Source organism: Meles meles, chromosome 14 (assembly GCF_922984935.1).
Source record: "Meles meles chromosome 14, mMelMel3.1 paternal haplotype, whole genome shotgun sequence".
Taxonomy (NCBI): domain Eukaryota; kingdom Metazoa; phylum Chordata; class Mammalia; order Carnivora; family Mustelidae; genus Meles; species Meles meles.
In genome coordinates this window covers 6591050-6618717 of record NC_060079.1, presented here as the reverse complement: position 1 = coordinate 6618717, position 27668 = coordinate 6591050, and the positions used below count along the sequence as shown (strand labels likewise).

The 27668-nt window shown below is 39.4% G+C and overlaps 1 protein-coding gene across 2 annotated transcripts in view; it reads left to right on the top strand.

The window, feature by feature from the left end:
- Window positions 1-27668, top strand: part of LOC123925244 (mitochondrial intermediate peptidase) — a 169423-nt gene that overhangs the window by 66238 nt on the left and 75517 nt on the right. For both annotated transcript variants that reach the window (XM_045978484.1, XM_045978482.1), the window contains exons 14-15: window positions 832-941; window positions 25304-25378. In XM_045978484.1, the coding sequence (XP_045834440.1) occupies window positions 832-941; window positions 25304-25378 (185 nt within the window). The remainder of the gene's footprint in view (window positions 1-831; window positions 942-25303; window positions 25379-27668) is intronic.

The window sequence follows — 27668 nt, the reverse complement described above, 5'->3', positions numbered from 1 at the left end:
TTATTTGTGGAATCTAAAAAACAAATGAGCAAACAGACAAAAAGAAACCCAACAGATTTTTAAATACAGAGAACAAACTGGTGGTTGCCAGAGGGGAGGGCATGGGAGGATGGGCGAAATAGGAGAAGGGGATTAAAAGGTATTGACTTCCAGTTATAAAATAAATAAGTCAAGGAGATGAAAAGCATAGCATAGGGAATAGAACAAACAAACAAACAAAAGTGAAGGATAAAAGCATTTGGTGAGGGGCGCCTGGGTGGCTCAGTGGGTTAAGCCGCTGCCTTCGGCTCAGGTCATGATCTCAGGGTCCTGGGATCAAGTCCCGCATTGGGCTCTCTGCTCAGCAGGGATCCTGCTTCCCTCTCTCTCTCTCTCTGCCTGCCTCTCTATCTACTTGTGATCTCTCTCTGTCAAATGAATAAATAAAATCTTTAAAAAAAAAAAAGGCATTTGGTGGGAGAATTCGGTAAATTAATACAAGTGGTATATTAATTATAAGAATGTTTTAATGTGTGTCTCATGTATAACCCAGAATAGCCAAGGATGGATTTGTTTGTAGAGGGTGTGAGCCATTGCTTTACAAGGTGTTTTATCCAGCTGTGCAAATATTTTGTTTTACTTTTGATATATAGGAAAATATATGAGATTATAATAAACTTTTCTGCAAATATGTGCAATAATTTTATAGAAGTAAAATATTGATTTAATGAATTTAATCTTATCATAGTTCATCAGAAGTGCAAATAAAAGTTTTAAAAGAGCACATAAAAAGTAAGATAAATATTGTTGATTTGATTCATGCCAACTTTTTTTCTTTCCCCTCCATTTTAGGGACCAGGTGCCCTACTGACTTTGCTGAGGTTCCGTCTATCCTGATGGAGTACTTTGCAAATGACTACCGAGTGGTTACCCAGTTTGCCAGACACTATCAGACCGGGCAGGTAGGGGAGCAGTACGGTGGCGCCGTCCTCTGCGTGCTGGCGGTCCACTCTCCTGGACTGCTGCGTAACGTGCAGCTCCTCGGAACCGTCACCCTCTCTCAGTGCCAGAACCTTCCACCTTAGTTTATTTTTTTTTGCCAACCAGCATGATCATTGTGTTGAGAGATAGCTGCTGTATTCTATGCTATGTCCTTTCCCTGTTCGTTCTCACGACCATCCCCTGAGGAAAGTGCTCTGTTCCTCTTTTCCAGATGCGGAAACAACCAGCCTCACTTCAGAAAAGCCCGTGGTCTTCCCTCTTTTGTTTATGCTGCTGAGTATTTGTTCCCTTGGTTTAAATTTTTCCAGTGTTTTGTAAAGCTGAATGGCCTGGCCATATTTTCCCATCATGGCTTGCACAAGAGGTCTGAAAATTCCTTGATTTCAGGGTTTCGATGTCAACATTGGATTTAGAACGGAAGTTTAAAGAGTTCAAAGTTTTATAAAGCAGGAAGACAACGAGCGCGCTCTTGTAACGAGGCGGCCGCAACCATGACCATCAGTGTCGTGGCGTGTCCTGTGCACATGTACTTTACGAAAGATCTTTCCCTTCTCAGAGAACGCTGATGATATAATATCAATAGGTTCGTGTTTCCCCACTGAGACTCTGTCTCCTTGAGTGCAGGTGTGAAATTCTAGTCACCTTTGGATCCTCAGCACTTAGAGTCCTGCAGTACCTAAGAAGTACTAGAAGAAATGATAAATGAAGGAATGAATGGAATCAGAAGAAGTGCCAACCCACCTTTATGAACGACCCTTTTTCTAATGTGATTGGGTCATTTCTGATTTGGGGGCCTTGATTTCATCTAACGGTTCTTGTCAACTGTAGAATAACAGAGGAGTTTCTGGCTAACTAATCTGACTGGGTCTTCATCATAATCTATCTCCATTACTAAGGTGACAGAATTGAGATACTAGTGATCCACTGGCCATGCATCCATTAACCCACGGAGATAACCAGGCCGATAACAGAAACATGAGCCATCAAATAATAGCACAGGCTGCCCATGGGTTCCCATTTTGGGGTTTGGGAATGATCAGGAAGACCTGACTAAGTCCCTCCTTTGGTGCTTGCTCCCCTGCCCCCCTGCACCTGTTGTAGGGGAGGAGAGCACGCCGCACGTTGGGTCAGAGCTACACGCATGGCACACGGGACCAGAAAGGAGAGCCGTGAACTTTGCTGGGGGTGCCGGGAGAGGGTATGTGCGGGAAGTCCTGGAGGAGCCAGGTCTGGAAAAAAATATGTAAGGGGGCAGTTTGCCAGTTGGCTCTCAGCAGCCCCTTTCCATCTCATTAAAATATATTTATTGAGAACACGGAGGACATACATAGTTCCTTCGGTCAGGAAGTAGTTATTGAGTTTTTATTATGTACCAGGCACTGTTCTCAGCATCTGAGAAATAGCCAGGAGTAAGTGAGACAGCGTTCTAACACTCAAGGTCTTTAAATCTCAGGGGAACTAAGACGGAGCTGAAGACAAGGTTATTCCAGCCCAAAGGAAAAGCCTGTAAAGTCATGGAAAAATCTGAGACCTTGGCAAGATGCTGGTAGTGGTAGGAGCAGAAGGAGGAGAAAGGGGAGACAAAAAAAGACACTGGATGTTCTGGTTTCTAGGATTCGTTCCCAGTCTCTTCAGTCCTCTTGCCCCTACACACTTTTTAATCCCAGCTCATTTACTAGACCACTGTTTGTGACTTGACTACTTTTTCTTGGCAGTGTTTACACTGAGCTTTGCTATCACACTTCCTCTTGGGAGTTGTATCTGGTCCTCTTGGCTCTCTGACAACTCTGCCCCAACCCATTTTCTCATTAGCCTTTGGCAGACAGCTTCCCTGGGTTCCATCTTTGAACTCCTGTCCTCGCTCAGCCCTGAGCAGGGCTTAAGTGAGGGCTTGCAAACATGTAGTGAAGTGATGGTGAGGGCCAGAATGAAGGCAATGGCCGTGAGGGGCCTGGAGAAACAGTTCAGGAGCTATTGGAGACTTCATTGGAAGGATTTGAGGCTAGCTGAATAAGAGAGGTGAGAGGGGAATCAAAGATGGAGGCTCCATGAAGAGCAAATTCTGGAAGAGGTCCAAGTTTGAGGGGAAGATGTAGTTCTTTTTTGGCTGTATCCATGGGCTGTTAGTAATACAACTCTGAAATCCAGAATCAAATAGAACCTGCAGCGTGTGGCGGTAGTTGGCATAGAGTTGGCAGTTAAAGTGTGGCCCGTGAGAGAAAAGCAGGAGGCATCTGGAGAAGCAGCATCACAGGAAAGGGGCTGTCGGAGGAGCTTGGATTGCTAAGGGGATCTGAACACTGAGGAGAACACACAGAGGTCAGAGTTACTACAGGAGTGCACCCTGAGCCGCTCAGAGTCATACTTAAAGCAAAAAGTGAAATCTTGGCCTGAAATTCTCCACAGCTATTAAAGTCAGTTTTAAAAATGTTATCTATTTTCATTTGTTTTGTTTTGTTTTTTAAAAGATTTTATTTATTTATTTGACAGACAGAGATCACAAGTAGGCAGAGAGGAAGGCAAGGGTAGGGGGGAAGCAGGCTCCCTGCTGAGTGGAGAGCCCGATGTAGGGCTCGATCCCAGGACCCTGAGATCATGACCTGAGCCGAATGCAGAGTCTTTAACCCACTGAGCCACCCAGGTGCCCCTGTTATCTATTTATAGAACAATCAGAAGAGCAGAGAAAGGCAAGAGCCACTGCTTGCAGGGTAGTGTCATGTCCCAAAAAAGGACAGTTGTTATTTTATTATGGCATTCTTCCCTAAGAAGAGCCATTTTTGAACAAGAGAGTTTTAAGAAAACAATATTAAGTCCAAAAGTACACTTCACACTAAAGGAAACAGGAAAGAAACAGTAAGCTGCTTTGACTTCATTCAAGTTTCAGACTCACAAGGCATGTCCAGTGGGCTAAAGGGACTTGCAGACACATTCTCTAAAGAATTTAAAATAATTTTGTGATTCCTATGGAGAACAGAAAGAGCGCCAGGAGGCAAGGAACGTGTGAATGCCTTGAGTTTCACAAAGGGCTTGCCTCTTCTTGTCACTAATTAAGATACCAAGTGGCTAGATGATTTCATTTTAAGGGCAGTTCTAGCCTTAAGGACAAGGAGTTAATTCCCTAAAATCCAAGCCTTTGTAAATAAATGACATTAAAGCTCGGAAGAAGAATAACAGGGTTGCATCTTTATGCTTCATTTCCTAGTCTGCTACATATATTAGGAAAGGATTTTTGTTTTTCCATCATCTGGTGTATTCCAGAGAACTGTCTGAGTAAGGATAATGTATCAGTGACTTATTAACACCTACAAGTATTTTATCTGAACTGGAGCATGGCATAGCCAATGAATTCCTTGTGGTCGAGGAATGAGAAGTATGCTTATCAGATTTGCAGAGGCCGTACAGCTGTCAGAGATAACAAATGCCAGAGGTGCTCATTCCAGATTCAAAACTGTCTTGACAAGTGACAACATCAAAGCTGAAGCAGAGTTTCTCGTCAATTAATCTTAAAATTAATAACACCAGTGGAGGAGGAGTACAGACTTGGTAGCAGCTCATGTGAAAAGTTCCCAGGTTTTTGGACATGGTAGACTGAACCCGAATCTATAGTCTGATGAGGTTTCCCCACTGATCTCCTGGCTCAGGCTACGTTAGGGACCTGAGCCCTCCAAGGAACTGAAGGTTACTGTCCCTCTTCTCTTCTCAGTGGTCCTTCCTTCCCACCTTGAGCCTAAACCCTTTCCAGGTGCTCCCAGTAAGTGGAAATTATCTGCCGGTGGCCCCACACTTTTGGAAGCATGGTTCTTATTCTCCCTTAAACATGGTAAGGTGCAACTTACTTTTAGTTGTACTAAAAATCATGTAAAAGTTACCATCTGAACCGTGTTCTGGTGCGCCAGTCAGTGGTACGAAGTACATTCTTAATTTTTGCTCCCGTCCCCACCATCCATCTCTAGAACTCTCTTCATCTTCTGAAACTGAAGTTCTGTCCCTGTTAAACAACTCCCCAGATCTTCTCTTCTGGCCCCTGGAAGCCACCCGCCTACCTTCTGTCTCTATAAACTTGACTACTCCAGGTACCTCATATCAGTGGAATCCTGCAGAATTTGTAACTTATCATAATGTTTTTAAGGCTCATCATATTGTAGACTCTGTCAGAATTTCCTTCTTTTTAAAGGGTGAATAACATTCCATTGTATGTATAGATCACGTTGTGTGTGTCTCTTCATGTATTGATGGATACTTGGGTTGCTTCTACCTTTTGACTATTGTAAATAATGCTTCTAGGAACATGGTTTTACAAATGCCTGCTTGAGTCTCTGTTTTCAGTTCTTTTGCGTATATACCAAGAAGTGAGATTGCTGGCTCTTGTAGAAATTCTATTTCAAATATTTTGTAGAGCCACTACAGAGTTCTCCCCATTGGCTATATCACTTTACATTCCTGCTTTGTGCGCTGTTGAGCACAAGGTTCCCATTTTCCACATCCTCGTCAACACTTGTTATTTTCTGATTTTTTGATAGTAGCCATCCTAATGGGTGTGAGGTGGTGTCTCATTGTAGTTTTGATTTTCATTTGCCTAATGACTAGTGATGTTGAATGAGCTTTTTGACCATTTGGATGTCTTCAAAGAAGTGTCAGTTCAAGTCTTTAACTCATACTAAAATTCAGTTGTCTACTTTTTTGGTTGGGGTTTGTAGGAGTTCTTTATGTATTCTTAATGTTACTCCCTGATCAGATATATGATTTGAAAGTATTTTCTCCCATTTTGTGGGTTGCCTTTTCAGTCTGTTGATTGTGTCCTTCAATGTACAGTTTTTAATTTTGATATAGTCCAGTTAATCTGCCTTCTCTTTTGTTGGCTATGCTTTTGGTGTCATATCATGAAATCATTGCCAGGTGTGATGTTATGAAGCTTTTCCTGGATGTTTTTTTCTAAGAGTTTTATAGTTTTAGAGTCTTATGTTTAGGTCTTTGATTCATTTTGAGTTAATCTTAGTAGATGATGCAACTTTTCCCCTCTTATTTTAGTAATTCTGAAACATCTCTTGTTAGTTATCTATTTATTTAATGGCCCCTCCCATCTATTATAAAATCACAGGTACACTTTTTTTCTTTTTAAACAATGTTTGCATTCCTGGATTCAAGGAAATAAGATAATCTTAGCCCCTACCCCAAAGTTAAAAATGCTAAGCACTTCCATAATGTAGTCTAAAAGCCTGATGCTTGACTCTCATCCATGTATATGCACATGAGGAAACTAGGCTGTCTCTGATTTTCAGATTATTTGGCGTACCCAAAGTTTTTCTCATTGTTATTATACAGGCAGGGATGCAGATCAAATATCAATATCATACCACCCTATTTCCCTTTGGCAGTATCTGTCTCTGTCCCTTTTTGTCCATAGTTTCCAACCAATAATCTCTAAACCCCTTTACTCCCCACCTTCCCCCCACACACTTGCATTATTCCCATTTTTTCCTATAAGACCCCCTCTGCATGTTATATGGAGCAGGCGGCAAACTCAGTGTATTTCAATTGTACTTGAGTATTTTTGTTCAGTGTGGGATTCCATGTTCTGTAGTAACATTTTTGAGCTAGAAAACATTCTGAGGAGTGGCCTGCTGCATTGGTATAAAATTAGAAACCATCTCATATTAGGAATGGTGTAAGACTAGATAAAAGAAACTGCAGCATGTCTTATAATATCTGAAGGATGCCATGTCAGAGTAGAAAATGTAAATGTTCTACGTCATTCCAGAAAAAAACCAATGGTACTGGTAAAATAGTGGACAGGGATTATAATGGAGCTGGTTTCCATTCAGTAGATTCTTCTCATGAGTGATTAGAAAGGAAATGCCTCTGAAAGTAATAAACTTTTAATTTAATACTTAGTGTTGCAAAATAACATTTGTAGAATGAGCAGCTGTGAAACCTCCATCCAACTTAAAAAGTAAAACTAATATTACCATATGCTCCTCTCTGGAAGGACAGCCCTGAATTCTTACTAATTTTTGCTTAAAAATATTTTTTTTGCCACATGAGTTATTTATTCTTAAGCAGTATGGTGTTTAGTTTTGTTTTTGAGCTGTGCAAAAGTGGTATTATATTGTTTGTAATCTGCGATTTGCTTTTTCCAGTTAAATGCCTAAAGCTCCTCAGGGGTGCCCGTAGCTCCAGTGTATTTCCTTTCAATTCAGTATAACATCCCATCATTTCTGAGGTCATTTTTCTGTCACTGGGCACGTGGCTTCTTCCAGGTTCTTGCTAGTTCACACGATTCTACTGTGAGCAATTTTATACCTTGTTTTCATGTGGAAGCCTGGAGTTGCTGGGTTTATAGGGGATGTCTGTTTTTAAGTTTATGTGATAATGCCAAATTGCTTTTCAAAATACTTGTACTTATTTGCCCTCCTCCCAGCAATGGTTCCCATCACACCACAGCCTCATCCACATCTGATATTGTCAGAGTCTGAATTTTGCCAATTTTGTAGTTAAGAAATGCAGTGCTCTTGTGGCCTTCATTGGCAACAGCGTTCCATGGCTACTTTGAAAGTTGAACAGCTTTTCATGTTTTTTTTTTGTTTTTTTTTTTGCTTTTCATGTTTAATTGTTTGTTTTTGTTTGCCGTCAAGGGTTTGTCTTACATGCATTTTTCTTTGTAGTGGTTTACTTTTGTCTTATTGATTTCTCCCCCTTCTTGATATGATAGAACAATAACCCTGTGTTTCTCAGTTTATGACTTGTCTTTTCACTTTCTTTAGGGTATCTTTTGATGGATCTTTTAATTCCTTCATTTTAATATTGTTGAATCGAGCAATCTTTTCTTTATAGTTAGTACTTTTTCGATCTCATTTGAGACATATTTGTTTCCTTAAAAGCCATAAAGATATTCTTCTGTTTTCTTCTGAAAGTTTTAATGCTTTTTCTTTATTTTTAGGTCTTCATAATCAAGTTGGAAATTCTGTCTGTATTTAGTATCAGGTCGACTCCAATTTCCCTTCTTCTCTGTGGATAGCTATCGTCCCAGCACCATTTGTTATTGCTCCAGTGATCCATCATGAAGCACGTACCCACTACATGCAATGATCTGTTTATGGGATTTTTCTTTTATTTCATTGTTTACATTGTCGGCCCTGATATTATGCTGTTTTGTTTTTTTTTAAAGATTTTATTTATTTATTTGACAGACAGAAACATAGTGAGAGAGGGAACACAAGCAGGGGGAGTGGGAGAGGGAGAAGCAGACTTCCTGCCGAGCAGGGAGCCTGATGTGGGGGTTTGATCCCAGGACCCCAGGATCATGACCTGAGCCAAAGGCTGCTGCTTAACGACTGAGCCACCCAGGCACCTCCCATGCTATTTTATTATGGCAGCTTCACCAAAGCTTTCCCCATTTGCTCTTCAGAAATTTCTTGTCTATTCTTGGGTTTTTGTGTTCATTCATACACATTTAGAACTAACTTATCTATATAAAAAAATGAGAAGAGTTGCTTCGATTATTAAATCTATAGATCAGTTTGGAGGGAACTGGTATCTCTCTGTATTGATCTTTCAGTGCATGACTCTGATGTTTCTCCATTTGTTAGGTGCTTTAAGTCTTTTAATAAAATTAAATTTTTTTTTTCCTAAGGCGCAACTTTTGCTGCACTTTAATCTTAGATGCCCTACCTTTTTGATACTATTATAAATAGTATATTTTTAAAATTATATTTTCTAATTGTTGCTAGTGTTTAAAGGAGCTATTTATCCCTTTTTTGCATGTAGATTTCATCTCCAGACTCTTTGCTAAACTTTCTTTTTATTTTGCGTAACTTTTCACTAGAACTTGTAATCTTTTTTAACCAGTTACTTCTGCAAACAGAACAATTTTATTCTTCCTTTTCAATTTTTTTATCTTTTTATTTCTCTTTCTTGCCTTCTTTCACTTAACCAGAATCTTCAGGACAGTGTTGAATTGAAGCTGTTCTATGGTCATTATTTGCCTTTATCCTGGTTTCTAAAGGAAATGTTTTCACTGTTTTACCACAAAGATATTTGTTGTAGATTTGGTGGAAATCTCAGGAAAAGGAAATTCCCTCCTATTTCTCGTTCCCCCCCTTTTTTTATTAAAAAATCACTAGTGGCTATTGCATTTTATCAGATTGTGTGTGTGTGTGTGTGTGTGTGTGTGTGCACACGTGCGCGCATCTTTTTAGGTAATTGGGCTGTTCTTTTCTTTTAATTTAATGTAGTGAACATTGATGTTAATGTTAAGCCATTTTTGCACTGCAGGATTAAGTAGGCTTAGTCCTGAATTATATTATTTTTAACACAGTGCTAGCTTCAGTTTGCTAATGTTTTTATTTATTTATTTTTTTAAAGATTTTATTTATTTATTTGACAGTTAGAAATCACAAGTAGGCAGAGAGAGAGGAGGAAGCAGGCTCCCTGCTGAACAGAGAGCCCGATGCAGGGCTTGATCCCAGGACCCTGAGACCATGACCTGAGCCCAAGGCAGAGGCTTTAACCCACTGAGCCACCCAGGTGCCCCTGCTAATGTTTTTATACACAGGACTTTTACATCTGTATTTATGAGAGACTGACTTGTGATTTTTCTTTGTCCTCTTGTTCTTTGCTTTGTTAGTATTAAGAATATGCCATTTCGTAAAATGAGTTTCCAAATGTTCCTTTTTTCCCCTTTCTGTTCCTTAGAAGTGCTTTTATACAATTATAATAATCTGTTTCTTGAAACTTTGTCAGAATTCATCTATAAAATCATTCAGGGTCTATTATTTTCTCTGTGGGAAGATTTTTTAAATGACTGATTTCTTAGTAGTTCCAGGAGTCTTTGGGCCTTCTTTTCTTCTTAAGTAAGCTTTACTAAGTTGTAATTTTCTAGAAATTTACCCATTTAATCCAAGTTTTCAAGTTTATGGCATAAGGTTATTTATAGCATTCTTTTATCCTTCAAATCCTGCTAAACGTGTAGTTATATTCTTTTCATTCCTGATATCATCCTCTCATTTTTTCTCGCTTAATCTAGGCCGAGGTTTGTCTTTTTAGTATTTTCAAAGAACTTAGGCACATTTTATTTATCCTCTATTTTGTTCATTTTAGTTCACTTAGTTTCTGTTTCTATTTTTATTATTATTTTCTCCTTCCTCCTATTAAGCTAGCTGGACACTGAACTAACTCAGCTTCAGTATTACCTAACATATCTGTTCGAATTTTAATGCTATAATTTTAAAGTGTGCTGATGTGTGCTTTAGCTGCATGCCATGCTTTTCATAGGAAATATTTCTAATGTTGCTAATTTCCATTGTAATTTTCCCTTTGACCACCGAGTTGTTAGAAGTACAGCTTAAACGTTTTAAACTGTGCAGAGGACTTATTTATCTTCTTCTTATTAATAGCTAAGTAGTCTACCCAGTATTGGTTCTTCGTAGGTTGTTGGTATTTTATGGCTTCATGAGCCATCAGTTTTTTGGGGAATGTTGGTTTTTGTTCTTCAATTCAGTACATTGTGTATTTTCTAATCATTGGGTCTGGGGTTGCATACGAGTCTGTTAAGTCAATCTTATAATTGTGTTCAGATTTTTAAATTTTTTTGAACTAGCAAAAAATGTGAGAGGTGGAAATCTTCCAGGATGATGGATAGATAATTTTTTCACCTTAGTTTTACCTAATTTTTTTTTTAAATTAGGACTTTATTTATTTAGGTTTTGGTTCCCAGCAACACTAAGGAGATGGTACAAAGATTTCCCATATACCACCTGCCCCCACACAGGTGCAGCCTCCCCCATTACCAACATCCCCCAGCAGGATGGTGCGTTAGTTACAGTTGATGATCCTGCACCGACATTTCATCATCCCCCCAAGTCCATAGTTTACATTAGGGTTCACCCTTGGTATCATATATCCTGTGAGTCTAGACAAATATATAATGGCAGGTATCCATCATGATGGCATCATACCTAGTATTTTCACTGCCTTACACATTTTTCTGTCTTTTTTTTTACTCCATGTATTTTGAGTAAATTTTTTTAGAGGCATAAACAGTGTTCTTCTCTTAATCTTTATAATGAACCATTATATGGTTCATTAGAATGGTTCATCTTAAAGTCTATTTTTTCTGATAATTTTGCAACCTAGTTGTGTCGCTAATCATTAAGTAGTCCCATGAGGGACGGCTGGCTGGCTCACTCAGCAGAGCATGTGACTCTTGGTCTTGGGGTTGTGAGTTCAAGCTCCATGTTGGGGATAGAGATGACTTAAAGATAACGTCTTTACAAAAAAGAAAAATATGGGGGCCCCTGGATGGCTCAGTCTGTTGAGCATCTGGCTTCAGCTTAAGTCATGATCTCAGGGTCCTGGGATCGAGCCCTGCGTTGGGCTCTCCACTCTGAGGGGAGTCTCTTTGCTTGCTTGTGCGTGCTCTCTCTCTCTCTCTCTCAAATGAATACATGAAATCTTTTTAAAAAAGAAAAATATAGTCATTTGATTTTTGAGAGAACCTACAGTTTTTGTACAATTTTGTCCATTAGCCACCACTAAAATGCTTGTTGCTCTAGTTATCTTTCTCACAAAATATTTATCAAACAACAAATAATAGGAATGAACATTTATTATTTTAGATGTTTTTCTGATTTAATCCTATCTAGCAATGAAGTAGGTACATGGTTATCCACGCTTTATAGAAACTGACTTATGTTAAGCAATTTGCACATGGGTCACAAAGTAGTAACAAGGGGGTTGGTCTTTTATTTTCTATTTGTGATTTATTAATAGATCTGTGAGTTTCACATCACAGCTTCCATAAAGTTCTATCAGTTGTTCAAATCAATATTACAACATGTGGTTGTTTTCTCTTTCCAGATTTTACTCTGGTAGGAAATGGTTTATATGTCTTTTACAATATGTCTCAAAAAATCACAGACCTATTTCCATTGTAAGTGTTATTTTTAGGACAGTAGAATTCTAGTGCTTTCATTTTAGAACTGTTCTGTGCTGCGTCATTATAAGATTTAGTTTGTTCCCCTAGTTTGTGAAAGTCAGCCCAAGGCTAAAATTGCTTAACATTTATTTCCAAGGAGACAGAGAGGCTTGTAATAAATCTTCTCCTGTCTCTCTCTCTCAGGAGATAGGAACAAGGATTGAAGGTAAAAATTATAGAGCAACTGGAACTAGATTAGTTTTGGCAGGTTTAAGTTGTTTTGAAACTTTTCTTATTTTCAGCTTTAATGCTTCTCAATTATGTCTAGACAAGAACATTGAACTGGGAGGTGGAGACGGGTCTGACCTTGGCCCCCCTACCACACACAGTTGACCTCCGATCAGTCACTGAACTTGCCTGAGACTTTTCTGCTCTTTCATATAAAATAAAGATGCAAATTTAGAAGTTAAAAATTAATGCCTCCATACTTACCTCAAAAACTGTAGTTTTTATATGTATGTAATGTATGCAAACTGTGAGCACAGTCTGATTGGAATTTTTTTAAATCACACCTTAACTGAGTTAAACATAAAAACATGTTTCACTGGACCTTGTAAAAGTCAAAATACTTCTCTCTGTTTCTCTGAACTGTCAGTGAGTCTGTGATAACATGTAAGCATTTCTAAAGGTTCTTTTTTCTCATTTCATCTTAGTTTGTCAGAAAACACCACTACAAGTCGTAGACGTTAAAAGCAATGTTATTTTCTGTGGATTTAGAGCTGACATTTTTTTCTCTTTGGGATGAGGCAGCTTTTCCATTATATTGATTATGTGCCGTCTGGATTATGGGATAATAGCAAAACAGACTAGCTGATACATGCTGAATCCAGTTGTTTTCCCGTTATAGACACGCACAGAGATTTAGTGCTTGGGGTGGTATGGGATCAAGCTGCTGACTTGTAGCCTGGATGGCTTTGATGCTCGGCTTTCTGCCTCTGAAGGCTTTTCTTGTTCTAGATGACCATGTCTCAACAAGTTTATGGCATTAGATCCCTCGTGTGCCCAAAGGATATCAGCGGTAGGGGTTCTTTGCTTCGGAAAGAGTTGGATTTATTACCATAACAAGGATTTGTACCAGAGAATGTCTTAGCTTTTAATATTTATGCAGCTTTTACCATAATAAATTTTCTAAATGGCCATAAGTAAGATATTTTATCACAGTGACTTGGTTCTGGAAGAATTTGATGCCAAAACTTTTAACAAGACATGATTTAAATTAAACTGGTGTGATTGTGAAGTGATAGAAAATGTCTGGCAAATGCATGAGGTTACATGCTTACAAGTTGAGCTCATGGGGAAACATTCAGAGAATTCAAGTAATGCCAAGTTCACTAAAACATTTGCATTTTTTGACGATATTCTGAAACCTTCCAAAAAATGTTGTGCTTTTTTTTAATATAACAGAAAAGCTGTTATTGTTTTTAATAGTTTTGTTCCTGTATTCAGTCAGCCATGGCGTAGCTTATGTCTATCCCAAGAATCCAGTAAACACTTCCTTCCTTGGGGAGGCAGTGTCCATAGGCTCTGCACAGCTAGCCGCGTTTGACTCACATGAAGCTCTCAAGGAAGTTAGTTGTGAACAGGACAGTGATGTAACCTAGTGTCTAGCCAGAACACTTTTAGGAAGGAAGGGGATGCCATTATTAATTATTCTGAACCGGTAGTCCTAACCTGGGACTGCCAGGCCCACCTGCATGTGCGGTCCCGCTCGCCATGACAGCCCTCAATGAGACAGATGTGTTAGATGCAGGGACTCGAAGTTCATCCAGCTTAATCCTTTCCACAAGGTGACTATTACCACAATGAATCTTTATATGAATTTTTTACAGTGGTATTTTTTGATCCTCATTTTACAGTTGAGAAAACATGATACCAAGAGACTTGCCTGCCATCCCAAAGCGAGTGAGTCATCATAGAAAACCCAAGCTAGGAAAAAAAAAAGGAAAGAAAGAAAACCCAAGCTGCCTGACCTCAGACGCAGTCCTCTCTCTTTCTTGTGGTGCTACCTTCCTACAGTTCTACCTGTAAAATCAGGATGATTTAATTTTGCTCACCTTCGTTGTTCGAGCACTTGTGATGCTTATGTTTTTCTAAGCCTGAATATCTCAAACTTTACTGTGCATGAAATCACCTGGGGATCTGGTTAAAATGTAGATTCTGACTCAGTGGGTATGGAGCACCCAGGATTTTATATTTCTGAGAATCTTCCAGATGATGCTGAGGCTGCTGGGTTTTACTTGTTTTGGACTCCAGGTCGTTGGGTAATTATTGTCCTTGTTGTTCATATTTTAATTATAAGCAGGGAATCAGACTTTACTTTCTTGATAGAAGAAAGGATCAATCTTGTGGTCCTTTGTTTTGTCTTTTTGGCCACAGTTGTGTTCTGGCATTTGAAAATGAAGAATTGCGTGCTGGGAGTGGGTTCTAGTACAGCCGTGTGCTTTGGGTGCACAGAGAAGGATGGGGCTTCCGGTCCCTTGGGTGTTTTCAAGGGACCTTTCACACCACGATGGCTATGGCTCAGAGTCTGGCTGGGACTCCAGAAACTCAAACGGAAACCAACAAATGCAGCAATAGTGCATAAGATAGCATGAATAAATGAACAAAATACTAGAAATAGGAACCGCTACTCTGCGGAGCAGAACCATGGCGTGGGACGGTGAAGTCTACCAGCCTCTGAGACGGAGGCTGGGACCCTGTAGTTTACAGAGCTCCCAAGAGGGAGGGGACCCGAGAGGGTTGCCTTATATTGGATTATTAAAATAAATTAGGTCACGGTAGTTAATTATTGGCATGTCATATTCCCATTGTAGAAACAACTCTACCTTTTTCCTATTTAGCAATGGGGGGTGAAAACCACAGTGTCTTTCTATATTTATAGCTAGGGTGAATCTTTGAAATACCACCACTCTAATAATACAGGAGATACAATTAATTGTTAGAGTAATTGCCTTTCAGACACTTTAGGTAATTGCTGCCTTATAATTTCCTCCATTGCTCTATCCATACCTCTTTTGTGGTTCTTGAGGCGTTTTCCCTCGCATTGTTCAGTTTCAACGTGCATTCCTTTTCCTGTCCATGGCAACAGGAGTAGGAAGGAATCATTGTTATATTAACCAGAAGCTCGGTTGCGCCCCTTGCACACAGTGGGGTGCTTCGCAAAGATGAGCCCAGGGGGCCTCCCTGACAAACCTACTTGCTTTCATAGCTCCAGTCGGCAGAGCCTCGGCTCAGTGCACAAAGGAGTGAGCCAGCATCAAACCAAGGCTAGTTCAGACCCAGCAGCCTTCTATAGAGACAGAAACCTGCCCCCCGCCGAAACTACAGGTGTTTTTGTAAAAGAAACTCAGGCTAGGGCATACATTATCTGACATATAAAGTTCATTTGGTAAATGTTACTTTGGAAATAAATCTGCATTCGTGTTCTCACACCTTGTTCAAAATAGTCTGCCCTTGGTGAGGGATCCAGATTGCTTCAGAAAACCGTGTCTGAACAGCTCCATACTGAGATCATTTTGTAAGGTTGTAGACTGCTAAGCTTTGTTAAGGGTGTAACTAGAGGTACTATTGTAGTCAACTGAGATAGCCCTTTGAAAACAATATTGATAACTAGGACATACTCGAAAAAGAACAAAATGGAAATTTGCCTTTTTTATTGTAGAAAAAGAATTTTGCCGGGAACAAATGTGGGATGTGGGGCTGTGATTATTTGGCATTTTCAGTGTGGACTCAAGTTGTGTGAGGCTGGCCTGTCTTCTGTCTGCGGCTTGGCAGAGAATGGCAGGTGACTGGAGCGGAGAAGCCAGAGGAACTTTGGGATGTGCTATTGCAGTGAGGAGACTAGAGAAAAGTGTCATTTTGGAACTCAGCCTATTTGTTTCCTGGCCATAAGGGAAAGCATGTTAGCGTATTCTCTTTCGTTCACTCCATCAGCTCTCATGGGTTAGAAAAGACCGTTCTGGCCAAGGCACTGAACTGGTGGGGCCAAGGAAGCAGCTGCGGCATCCTAGAGACCCGTTTCCAGCAAACCTGGGGAGTCTGCTGGCCTCTGGAGAGGAGAGTGCCAAGATGGGATTTAAAGAGCTGAAAAGAAGCTTTCTGAAGAAAGTGGGTGAATTTAGGGTCAGAGAGAAATGCAAAGATTAGTGAGAATGATACAGTTGTATTTGAACATTTTTAAAAAGAAATTTTATTCATAATACTTTTTCTTATATTTACAGTTCACCTTTAATTTCCTTAGCAAATTATTTCCCAACTAGTGTCCTAAATATTGAATCTCTTGATTTTATAAAGATGTATTATGGCGTGGAAGCATGTTTTGTGCTCAAATAACTTTGGGAAATAAGTGTTGAAATTAATTAAGGTTTCTGCACTTCAGAAGGTAGGACTACTCATAACTTTGAATATCCTAACTTGATCTGGGTATCTCCAGGAAAGAAATTAATTTGGGGGAATCTCGTGGACAAACCTGACCTGCTTTTATTGCTGTATCTCCTACCACAAGGCAGGGCCCCCCTCAGGAAACAGGGGCATGGGAGTCAGCCAGCAGCCAATGAAGGCCAAGTTACTTTAGACCCAGTTGGGTTCCATAGATACAAGGAATGTAGAGGAGTCTCTCTCACCTATTTGATTATTTAAACCATTATTAATGACACACTTATAAATCTCTTCAGGAAATACACAGTAGTGTCTGTGGAATACTTTGAATGAAAAACTTTATTTTTTGTCTACCTGTTTTCTTTTCAGTGGAAAGTTCACTTTCCACAAAATATATGCTACACAGAGATTCATTGTTTTCTGTCTCCAGCTTTGGGATTGCATACTTTGGAACTGAGTGTGTTCTGGATTTTAGAAAAGTAAAATGGTTTATATGTTGTATATTTTGAATTTAAAAAACTAGTGGGTTCTGACAGAATACCTTGTAGTCAAAGGAATTCATGTTTCTGCATATTTACCAAGTGGGATTAACACTTTGCAGATTTCACTTTTGTTAAGGCCACGTTTTGCCATTTGTGAAAATCTTTCAGTTCAGACCTTTCTGGATCATGGAATCCCAGACAAAGGAGCTAGATGTGTATTCACAGCAGTTCGAATAGGCACCTCACTGAGTTTCTCTCTCTGACTAGAGCTAAATTTGTGACTCAGCTGTGAAGATGAATGAAAGCATGAGACACATATGTTTATGTGTCTAACTTCCATTCTGACCTCATTTTATTTTCCTGCCTTCATTTTCCTATCTCTACTTTAATCATCTATTAATTATATGCCAATTAATATTGACTAGAAATTTTATTATTACCACTAATCCTTTTTTGGGGAAGAACTTGTATTTTTTAAAAAAAGATTTATTTATTTTTTTGAGAGAGAGAGAGTGAGCAAGCATGCTGAGCGGGGAGGGGCAGACAGAGAGGAGAGAGAAACTCAAGCAGACCCTGCGCTGAGGTCAGAGCCCCATGTGGGGCTCAATCTCATGACCCTGGGATCAGGACCTGAGCCCAAATCAAGAATCTGTGCTCAACCAACTGTGCCACACGGGCACCCCCCCCACTTAGGGTATTAATAAAACAAATTTTGCAAAGGGTTACTTTCACCATCAAGCTGTAGTATAGTTGAATTACAAGATTGAATTTGGAGAGGTACATAAATAAATGAAAATAAATTTAAAAGCCTGAAGATACACAGCTACAACAGACAGCACAGATTTCCCCTTGGGAAGCAGGTATCGAAATTGTGATTCTTTTGAGGGCAAGAGATGATGGTTTCTTTCTTCTTCCCATGGTTCCTAGAATGGCACCTTATACTAAGGATTTATTGAATGAATGCGTGAATAATTGTTGGTGCTTTTAGTATACATTGAGATAATGTATTTGTGTATTTTATCATTTCATTCCTTCGAAAGCATATGAATGTGAATTACATGCATGTCTAACCCTCATTTGTTGACTACTCATCTTATTTAAATGCGAGGTAAGAAAACTCACAAATGAATTGAAAATGTATAAAGATTGCATGTGTGCACAGCCTTGTCAGCACAGTTTGATCATTTTGGTCCACCAAAAGGAGATAGTGCTTCCTATCTCTGGCACTTTATTCTTTAAGCCTATAGGAGCTGAGATAATGAAAAGTGTCTTCTCTTCCCCCCATTGGTAATTTAAAAATAATAATGACAGGGTCTCCTAGAATGTAAGTTCCTTGAGAACTGGGATTTTTATCATTTTTATTCACTGATATATCAACTTTGCCTGTTACATGACAGGCAGTAAATAAATTTGTTGAGTGAACTGTCTTTTGGCTAAAGCCCACTAACTCTCCTAGATGCCTGCTTGATGGTGTGAAAATCAGCTCTCCTAGCGCAACTGCCGGTGCACTGCGGGTTTCTTCATGATAGTCTTTAGTGATGTCCAGTTCCTGACTTAATGGAGAGTGGCTCACCCTTTACAAAGCTTTTCTGCCTTTCTTTTTCCTTTAGAAGCTAAAAGCCTAAGTAGTTGTACGGATGAAAGTCTGAATCATTGGGCATGTGGAAAGCTGAAAGAGCACTGCTCTCAAGTTAACTACAGGAAAAAGATAAAACCGTAACTTTTCTTGAGCTTCTAAGAACATTGAGGTCCTAGGCCCATGAGATTGTCTGAGTGGCAAAGCATGTGCGAAGGCCTGGCTGCCGTGCAGAAGGGGAAAGATAAATCAGAGAACATTTTAACAAATTGTCGGAGGCCAAATGTGGGCTGCCCTGTCAGTCTGGCATAGCTGCGGTGTTTGCACTCACCTGGAGGCCCTTTTCCGTCAGGCTTCGCCAGGTACCAGGAGAAGTCCTGGGCACAGGTTGGGAGACCGCACGGGGCCCTCCCCAGTGTTGCAGCCCTACAGGAGGTGATTGGCTGCTACACAGGAACAGCACAAAACCCCGCCTCCTTGCTCAGAGGTAAAGAAATCCCTAGAGTCAGACCCAGAGACTTTAACTACTAACTAGAATAAATTCAAAGTAACTATCAGACGGGGATTTAGATAACTCTGTTAAAGGAAAAGGTGGACAACATACTCGAGCTGATGAAGCAAAAGATGGAAACTATGAGAGACACTCAAATGGAAATGCATAAATAATGCCATGATATCAGAGAAGAAGAATTCGTTTGAGGGGCTCATCAGTACACTTGACACAGCTGAAGAAAGAATGTGAGCTCAGTGTACTTGAAGGCAGGTCAGTCGAAATTACCCAAACTGAAATACAAAGAGGGAGAAAAAAGTAGGGTCAGGGCAGAGCAGAGCACGAGTGTCCAAGAACTTTGGGGCAAATGGAGTTGCACAAAGAAGAAGAGAGAGATAATAAGGCAGAAGAACTGTTTGAAGGCATAATGGCTGAGAATTTGCCAAAAATCATGAAAATCCAGCCAGAGATCCAAGATGCTTAGAGAACCCCAAGCAGGATAAATATCAAAAGAACACCTCATAGTCCAAGATAAAGAGAAAACCCTGAAGGCAGCCAGAGGGCAGGGGAGTGAAGGAGGGGAGTAGGGGGGCAGCGAGCGGAGACACAGAGGATCAGATGGAATTCACAGCGGACTTGTTGTCATAAACTGAAGGTTTGAAATATCAAGATCCATAGCATGAGATACATTTGATTAAAATGTCACCAGAAAGGGAACATTTCTAAGTAAGAACTGGACTCTGCAGATGAAGAACTGACTCACTTTTGATAACCAATTCTGCCTAAAATGAGAGAAAAGTCTTTTCAGATGTGAGTTAATAGCCAAGTTTTGTGGCAGGTGTTGAACTATGGAAGAGAGAATAAGAACACGTTAGTTGATGTAATTGTTCTAAAAACCTTAAAATAATCACCATGATGGAGAAAGGTCTAAATGGTCTAAATGGTCTAAAAGGTCTAAAATGGTCTAAAGCTGGACCATTTGAGGAGGCACATATATTTCATTATGCTTATTTGACTATTATGCAAATGAAGAAAACTATAAGTAGGAAACTTTGAAAGTACATTTCTTTATTAAGAGCTTGATTGTTAGGTGCTATGTAGAACTGTTGAGCTATAATTTCTGTCTCCTAAGAATTTATAAGTCTAAAACAGGCCATATTTACAGAATATGTAGCTAAAACAGTAAAATGTAAATGAAGTTTGTCAAAGTCAATGATTATTGTATTACACAGGGCAACTCTAATAGCAAATTATAGTAGCTACCATTTACTCAGTATCTACTCTGTTGAACCTGACATAGTATGTTTTAAAAATACATTCTGTTCAATTCTCATCTAATTCTGCAAAAAGATAATACATTTTGTCAATGAGGAAAGTGTGTTTTGGAGAAGTTCGGTACATTGCCCTACATTATGCCGCCAAATTGGTAAGTGGCACAGTTAGGATTCAGACTTGGAGAAAAAGAGAAAAGGATTCGGACTCCAATCTGGCTCCAAAACCTGTTCTCTTTCCAACTGCACGTTGCCAGTGAAGCATAATAATGGAAGTTCACAGTCAGAAGGGTGTTGGTTTAAGGCAGACCAGGCTCTCAGTTCTCCTTTGAAGGGTCCAAGAAGAAGGTTCCTGGAAGGAATGGTATTTCTGGATTTAAGGGATGATATGAAGCAGCCGTTTGAGCAGGCAGAAGTTGAGGATCCTGGAAACAGCCTGCAAGGCCCAAGACAGCTGTCCGGTTGTGCCATTTCGTACACCATCATTCTTCACCCTTGTCGACTTGAATTTTATTCTTGCTTTACAACATTCTTCGTCTGCAAGTAGGATTCCTCTTAATCTTGAATGAATATGGCGGTGTCCAGATCCCAAGGAGAACTGAGAATTACATGCCACTGTCAGGATAGGCGCTTTAGTGAAGTGTTTTGTACTGTGGAAGTTATGAAGACTGAAATAGTCTGATAAAAAAATGCAGTCGATGATATGGTAAAAAAGAGTTATTACTTCTGATGCCGTGAACTTTGATGAATTTTCAGTGTAATATAATGAAAAATAATTCCAATATTGTTTGAGGTTCAGGTGCTTTAAATACATTTCCACTTATATATAGTTTTATATATATATATATATACACACACACACACACACACACTTATATATATATTACCTGTCAGCTTCGATGTATTCATTTTCTGTTTCTTCAGTATATCAAATGTGAGAGTCTTCACGTTAGGAGACAATAATGTGAAACAGCTGTGCTACTCGCTAGATAGATCCACTGTGGAATGACAGCAAAAATGGAATTTTTTTCAATATTGGTTGTCATACCTCTGGTTGGTAAAGTGATATCTACAGAAGAAAATCTCAACCAGGAAACATTTTTCTAATTTGACATTTAAGATTTAACTTCTAAATATTTTTATTAAAAAATTCTCATATAACTTGAAAATCAGTTTTTATAGTATTTAAGTTTTCACCTTATTTTTGTTAAGAAATAAAAGGATGTACTTTTCAAGAGAATAATATAAATATATAAAGGCATACATTCGTTTCATTGGGATTTGCAGTTACTACTTTTTTACTGACTGAAGTTTTGTAGCAACTTTGCACCAAGCAAGTGTGTTGGTGCCATATTTCCAACAGTGTTTGTTCACTTTATGTTTCTGTGCTACATTTTGATAATTCTTGCAATATTTCAAACTTTCATTTTACTGCATTTGTTACGGTGAGCTGTGGTCAGTGATTATGACTCACTGAAAGCTTAGACGATGGTTAGCATTTTTTAGCAATGAAGTATTTTTAAATTAAGGTATGTACATTGTTTATTTAGGCATAATGCTATTGCACACTGAATAGACCAAGATGTAAATATAACTTTATATGCACTGGGAAACCAAACAATTCATTGAACTCTATTGTGATACTCACTTTGTTGCGGTGGTCTGCAAACCAGATCTGCAATATCTCTAAGTTCTGCTTGTAACTATTCCAACAGCTGAAATGCATTTGTTAATCTCAGTTGACTAAGAGCCAAATCAGATTTTTATTTATTTTTATTTTTTTTTTAGTTTTTATTCAAATTTCAGGCCATTAACATACAGTATAATATTAGTTTCAGGTGTATAGTATAGTGATTCAGCACTTCCTTACAACATCTGGTGCTCATCACAAGTATACTCATTAATCCCCCAAACTGGATTTTTTTTAAAGATTTCATTTATTTATTTGACAGACAGAGATCACAAGTAGGCAGAGAGGCAGGCAGACTTTGCTTTGAACTGGTCTACCAAGATTGTACTTACCTTCTATATGTTTCTGTGTATTTTTGGTAAGCGTTCCTTGAATTTACTACAGTATGTATAGTAGGCCTTGAATACATAATTTTTAGGAGGTTTTTTGGTACTTATCCTTTTATTTTGAAATAATTAGATTCATGGGAAGTTGCAAAAAATAACACAGAGGTCCCATGTCACCTTTCCCAGCAGTGGCACTCATTTCCCCCAGTAGTACTGTTTTCTATAACTGTAGAATGTGTTTCCTTTTATGACATAATTATTGATGAACTGTGTTTTTAGCTGTCTCTGTTCTTACGTGCTGTCTTTCTTTACATCTTTTGTTTTATTGTGAACCAGACAAGGAAAGAATTAAGCTTCATTAAATTTGTCCCTTTAATGTTTGCCGTTTCTGTGTGGGTTTGAATCTGAGGTTGCACCCTCACAATAAGTAAGCTACTTCCGAATGGAAAGGGGTTATGTTGGGTTTAGCTCTTAGATCCATTACTTAGCATTTCCATATGATTGTCTACAGAGCAGAAGTAGTAAACCTTTCAAAGATGCCTGACCATTGCCATGGGCCCTGGGAGCTGCTTGTTTCCCGCTAAGCAGGGGTACCTTCCTACTCTCACCGTCTCCCACTGCTGATTTGACCTTCCTTCTCACCCACTTGCTGTTCCCTCATCTGCCTCATCCTCAGTTCTGCCCATACGCCAGGCCAGACTGGGATCCCAGGGTTCTCTCAGGACTGATGATTCTGCACTTCTCGGTGGACCAGTCTCCACAACTTTGTCTAACCTCCTTACGCCTGGAAATCCAGCTCCTCCCCCAGCTTCCTGCCTGATGGCCCATCCATGGGAGCCCGACTCTTGAGTCTCCTCTCTCTCGAGTTCTGTGCCGCATCTCCTCCTGCCTGTTCAGGAAGCTTGTGTTCCAGATTCAGGAATCATTGTCTCTTCTGTCTACATCTGCAGTCTTTGTCCCTGTAAGGTTCGTTAGCATCAGCATTTCTTAAGCTTGCTTGTGCATTTTCTAAGCTCAGACAGGACTTCTCCCTCCCCCTCCTTCCTTCTGTGGTACCGCCCTTATCCTCTGCACCTCTGTGGCACTCTCCCGGAAACAGTGCTGTGTTCTGGGTCTCACCTCCCACTCGGCTCCAGCCCTCTCCCATGGCACCTCTGCCCTTGGCACTCTGGCTGTGGCTTGTGTTACTGATGTGCGTCACTGGTGCGCTAACTATAGTCTCCCGGTTTTTTTCCTAACCCACTTCTGCCTTCCTCCTCTCCAGTGTCTACACGGCAGCCAAAAGAACCTTTTAAAAACACAGATCGGACCTTATGACTTCTCAGTGGCTTACAGTGAGGCAGAGTCTGAGGGTGGAGACCAGTGTCCCTGCTTTGCTCCTACCTGGCTCTCCAGCTTGCTGGAACCCTGCTTTCCTGCTTGTGGCTCCCTCTCCACCTGCAAGAGCCCTCTTCTTTTCTGCCTCCACACACGGCATTTCTTCTGCCTGGGACGCTTTCTCCCTGCAGGCCATCCCTTTTTCCTTAATGCCTGTTCATTGTGTGAATTTCCCAATCACATGAGTTCCTCAGTTAAGCCTTTTTAGATTGTGGCTCTCCTACCGACCTGCACTGCTTTTCTGTCTGAGTGCTTTTGATAGTTGTTAACTCTTGTTAAAATTGTGCTTACATAGGGGATGCCAGCCTAGGAAGTTCATGCGACCAGGACCCTGTCTGTTGGCCATTTTCTGTCACTGAGACCTAATACAGTGCTCACCTGCAGTGTTTTTCATTGTTGGAAAAATGAGAAAATGACATCCTTCCACATACCTTTTTTTTTTTTAAATGAAAACAAAACTATTAAAGTTTTGCGAGGCATGAACAATCCAAGTATAGCACAAGTCATATCAGCTGAAGATATAATATAAAGTGAGGTTTAAGGAAATTGAACATTCTGATAGAGGCATTTCGCATTTATGACTTAACTCAATATTGACTTTTAAAAATTCTGTCTGAGGAAATTTTTGTTTTATACAAGATGGCTGCCCTTGGTGTGAGAAAGCTCCAGGCCTTTCCACCTGTGTCAGAATCTACACTGTATAACCTCCTTCAATCCACGTCTTAATTCCTTATTCCTTTTTTGCCTGGTATGCCTTTCTTATAGCCAAACAGGAGAAGAGATTAGGCTTTGTTGTCTGAGCCTTCATCATGTAGTGCTGTAGCCTTTCACTTAAGCCTTTCTTAAACGATCATTCTAGTGTTCTTTCGTTCCTTCTGGAAATATTTATGGAGTGTCTTCCGTGGGCTGGGCACTCTGAGGTGATACGTGTAAATATGGCAGTGCCCAGCCCCCTGTCCAGCAGACAGCTCACGGTGGTTATTTGTGGGTGGTTAATTTACACAACAGTAGTGCTAGGAACCTGTCCCAGGTGTCTTCTAGAATGGGTTTCCCTGTAGAGGGGCTTTTAGCTTCATTTAGATTATACAGAGAATTGTATAAAGTGGTAGCTCTCTTCAATAAAGATCAATATTAATGATGTTAAAGTAGAATAAGGTGACTGAAGTGCTTCCTTGACTACATTATTAGTGCATTTCTAAGCGAATATGTGATGCTATGTGATTGGGCCTAATTAGTCTCGAGGAGGAAGCTTTAAATCAGATAGGGTCATTATACTGAGTTTCCAAGCTCTGCAGTTCTTTCAGGTTAGAGAATAAAAGAGTGTGCAATTCATTATCATGGTTATTTGTTAGGATATCAGTTCAGCTTTAATACTGGCCGACACCATGGATTATCATCTATTTCTCCACACTTGACTCCTTTATTCCTATCAGCCGTTACTAGATGCCTTTAAAAGTCAACAGAGCACTTGAACAGGCTTTCCCTGGTAACAGAGAACAGAAAAAACAATCACTTTTACTAAGGTTTTTTTTTTTTTCTTTTCTAAGGTTTTAAACAGATTTTAAAAGATCTAGGCCACTACCTTAGTTCCCTGGAGTGCTGTATTTTTCACGTACGGACCCTAATTTGACAGTCACCGTGACTAAATTCAGTTATTCATTTATTCGTTTGTTGTCGTTTTTAACTTTCCTACCCCATAAGCACACAGTGCAGCGACTTATTAAACAACTTACTCACATATATATTCTTTTGTTTTTCAAGTCGCTGCCCAGAAATATGGTGTCTCGACTTTGTGAATCGAAAAAGGTGTGCGCTGCCGCCGATATGCAACTTCAGGTATGTATGTACCTTTGTCCTGAAGTTTTTCAGAGTGATTATTCAAAATAAATACGTAACTTTAAGTTCTTGCCAGTGCTGCACAATTATTATAATAATTATGCTTCTAAGACATCTTTCATCTGAGTTCAAAGAACTTGACCCAAACCGACTCATTCAGTCCTCACACTATCCTTGTGAAGTGGATGTTAAATAAGGTTATTTCCCATTTTCAGTCGGGAAGATCAAAGCTTGGGAAAGGCACGGGACTTCTAAATCATACATTTCAGCAACTATGTTCTATTTTATGTCCCTTTGTATCTTTTTAAAATTTTGTAGTTTTGACGTGAAGTTTAAACAATAACGACTGTTAGTTTTAGATAATATTCAAAGCCAGTTTTCTAGGTTTCCAGATACAGACTAGAAAGATCTTAGGAACCATCTGGATGTCAGGTCTACATACCAGATGTTTCGGTTACTTGTAATTACTGAGATTGTTTATGGAATCCTACTCTTCATCAGGTCTTGAGAATTCTGTAAACACAGCCCAAACACCCGTCTTTCATCTCAGGCAATATTCATTTTATAATGATCCAGCTACCTATTTAAAAGTGTGGGCTCCATTTAATTGCTCTATGGTTTTGTAAAATTCAGCCCTTATGAACTCTGTTTATGTTGTACCTTAAAATATATATTTGAAGAAAAGGTACACTATAGAAAAACTGTGAATTTGTGTTTGATTTATATTAATGTCTCTCTGCATATCAATATAATTTTAGAAAGACCTCTGAATTATTTAAAAAATTAGCATTACTCAGCAAAAGTCTTTTGATTTGCTGATGTCTATAGTAGAAGTCCTACCTTTTAAAAACCTGGGTTGTGGCTTTCTGTTTGAGTATTTGTTCTGAAGATTTTCTTTTAAAATGGAAAGCCAACCTTTCCTTCCTTCCCCCCCAAACGAAAAACCCCCTGAGAGAGAGGAAGAGAAAGGAGAAGGAAGCATCCTTCCCCCTCCAAAAGAATAACCCCCTCAGAGACAGAGAGGAAGAGAAAGGAGAGGGAGGCAGATTCTTGCCAGAGCAGCTCCGCATGCCAGCTTTCCTGTTGCACAATAGCCCCCTTGTACAGTGCAGACAAATAAGGGTGGAAAGGAAATGAATTGTTCCAGGTTTCTAAGGGGGTATACGCAGTGTTCTTAAAATTGCAATTTTTTTTCCCCTCTTGTGCATTGTTTTAAAAATAAGCTCCCGTTTTTTCTGTTGCTATAAGGCTATTGGTCTCCCTTGGTGGGCAAATAGGTTCATCACTTTCGAATTGTTTGTTTTATCAGCAAATAAGCATGAAACACATGCACATTTCATTTGTTTTGCTCTGTTTTTATCATTAAAAAAAGTCATATGTTTATGCCTTTCATTTGTGGAAGGCGTAACTATAGGAATGAAACTTTTGAATTCCGATTTGTTTATAGATTGGCAAACAAAAAAAACAGAAAACAAAACACCTTAGTGGAAGTTAGAATTTAAGTTGCAGTTTCTAATAACTTATTCTCTTTATATAGACAAGATGCGGATGAGCAATTTTGGCTCCTCTGATTACTTTATGCATTGTTACTCATTATAGAATATAGAATTCAAAGAGCTGTATTTAGCTATATGTTTAGATTACCAGTTGGAGTAAAGCAATATTTATATTTAGGAAATGTCTGTATTTTTCTCGGGAAGGTTTAAACTTGACTTATAATTTAGAACCATAATTCTATATCTAGATGAAGCCAAGAGCTAGAGGTCATTTAAATTTTTTCTTTTATCCAAACTAATCCTCTGTTCTTTTAAGTCAACAGCTGCACATTCTCTACAAATTCCATTTTTAAATCAGAAAGATACATATCAGAAACATAATTGCATGTCAGAATTTTTCCTTTAAAATAAAGCAAGTTTTCTACTTCCTTCCTTCAGGTGAACTCCAAACAGTGTTAATACTCAAGCCAAATGTTCCAGTGAAAAAGCCCTTTATCTTTACTTCAGATTTACTCTGTAAAATTTAGTTTTCAGAACTTCATAAGCAACAGATTTCATGTTCAAACTAATGCTTTATTCTCCTATCATGTTTCAATGGCCTGTGTCCTCTCCTCGGAGGTGAGTGATCATTCTCTCTCGGTCACCTCGGTAAGGCAGAACTACCCATGCACGGCAGCTGCTTCCCTGGTATCTCCCGACACCGGGTGTGGGGGCCGGCTTGGCCCTAGCTCCAGACTTGGCAACAGCTGCACCAGAATTCTTTGTAACATCTGTACTTGTCAGATGAAAGATTG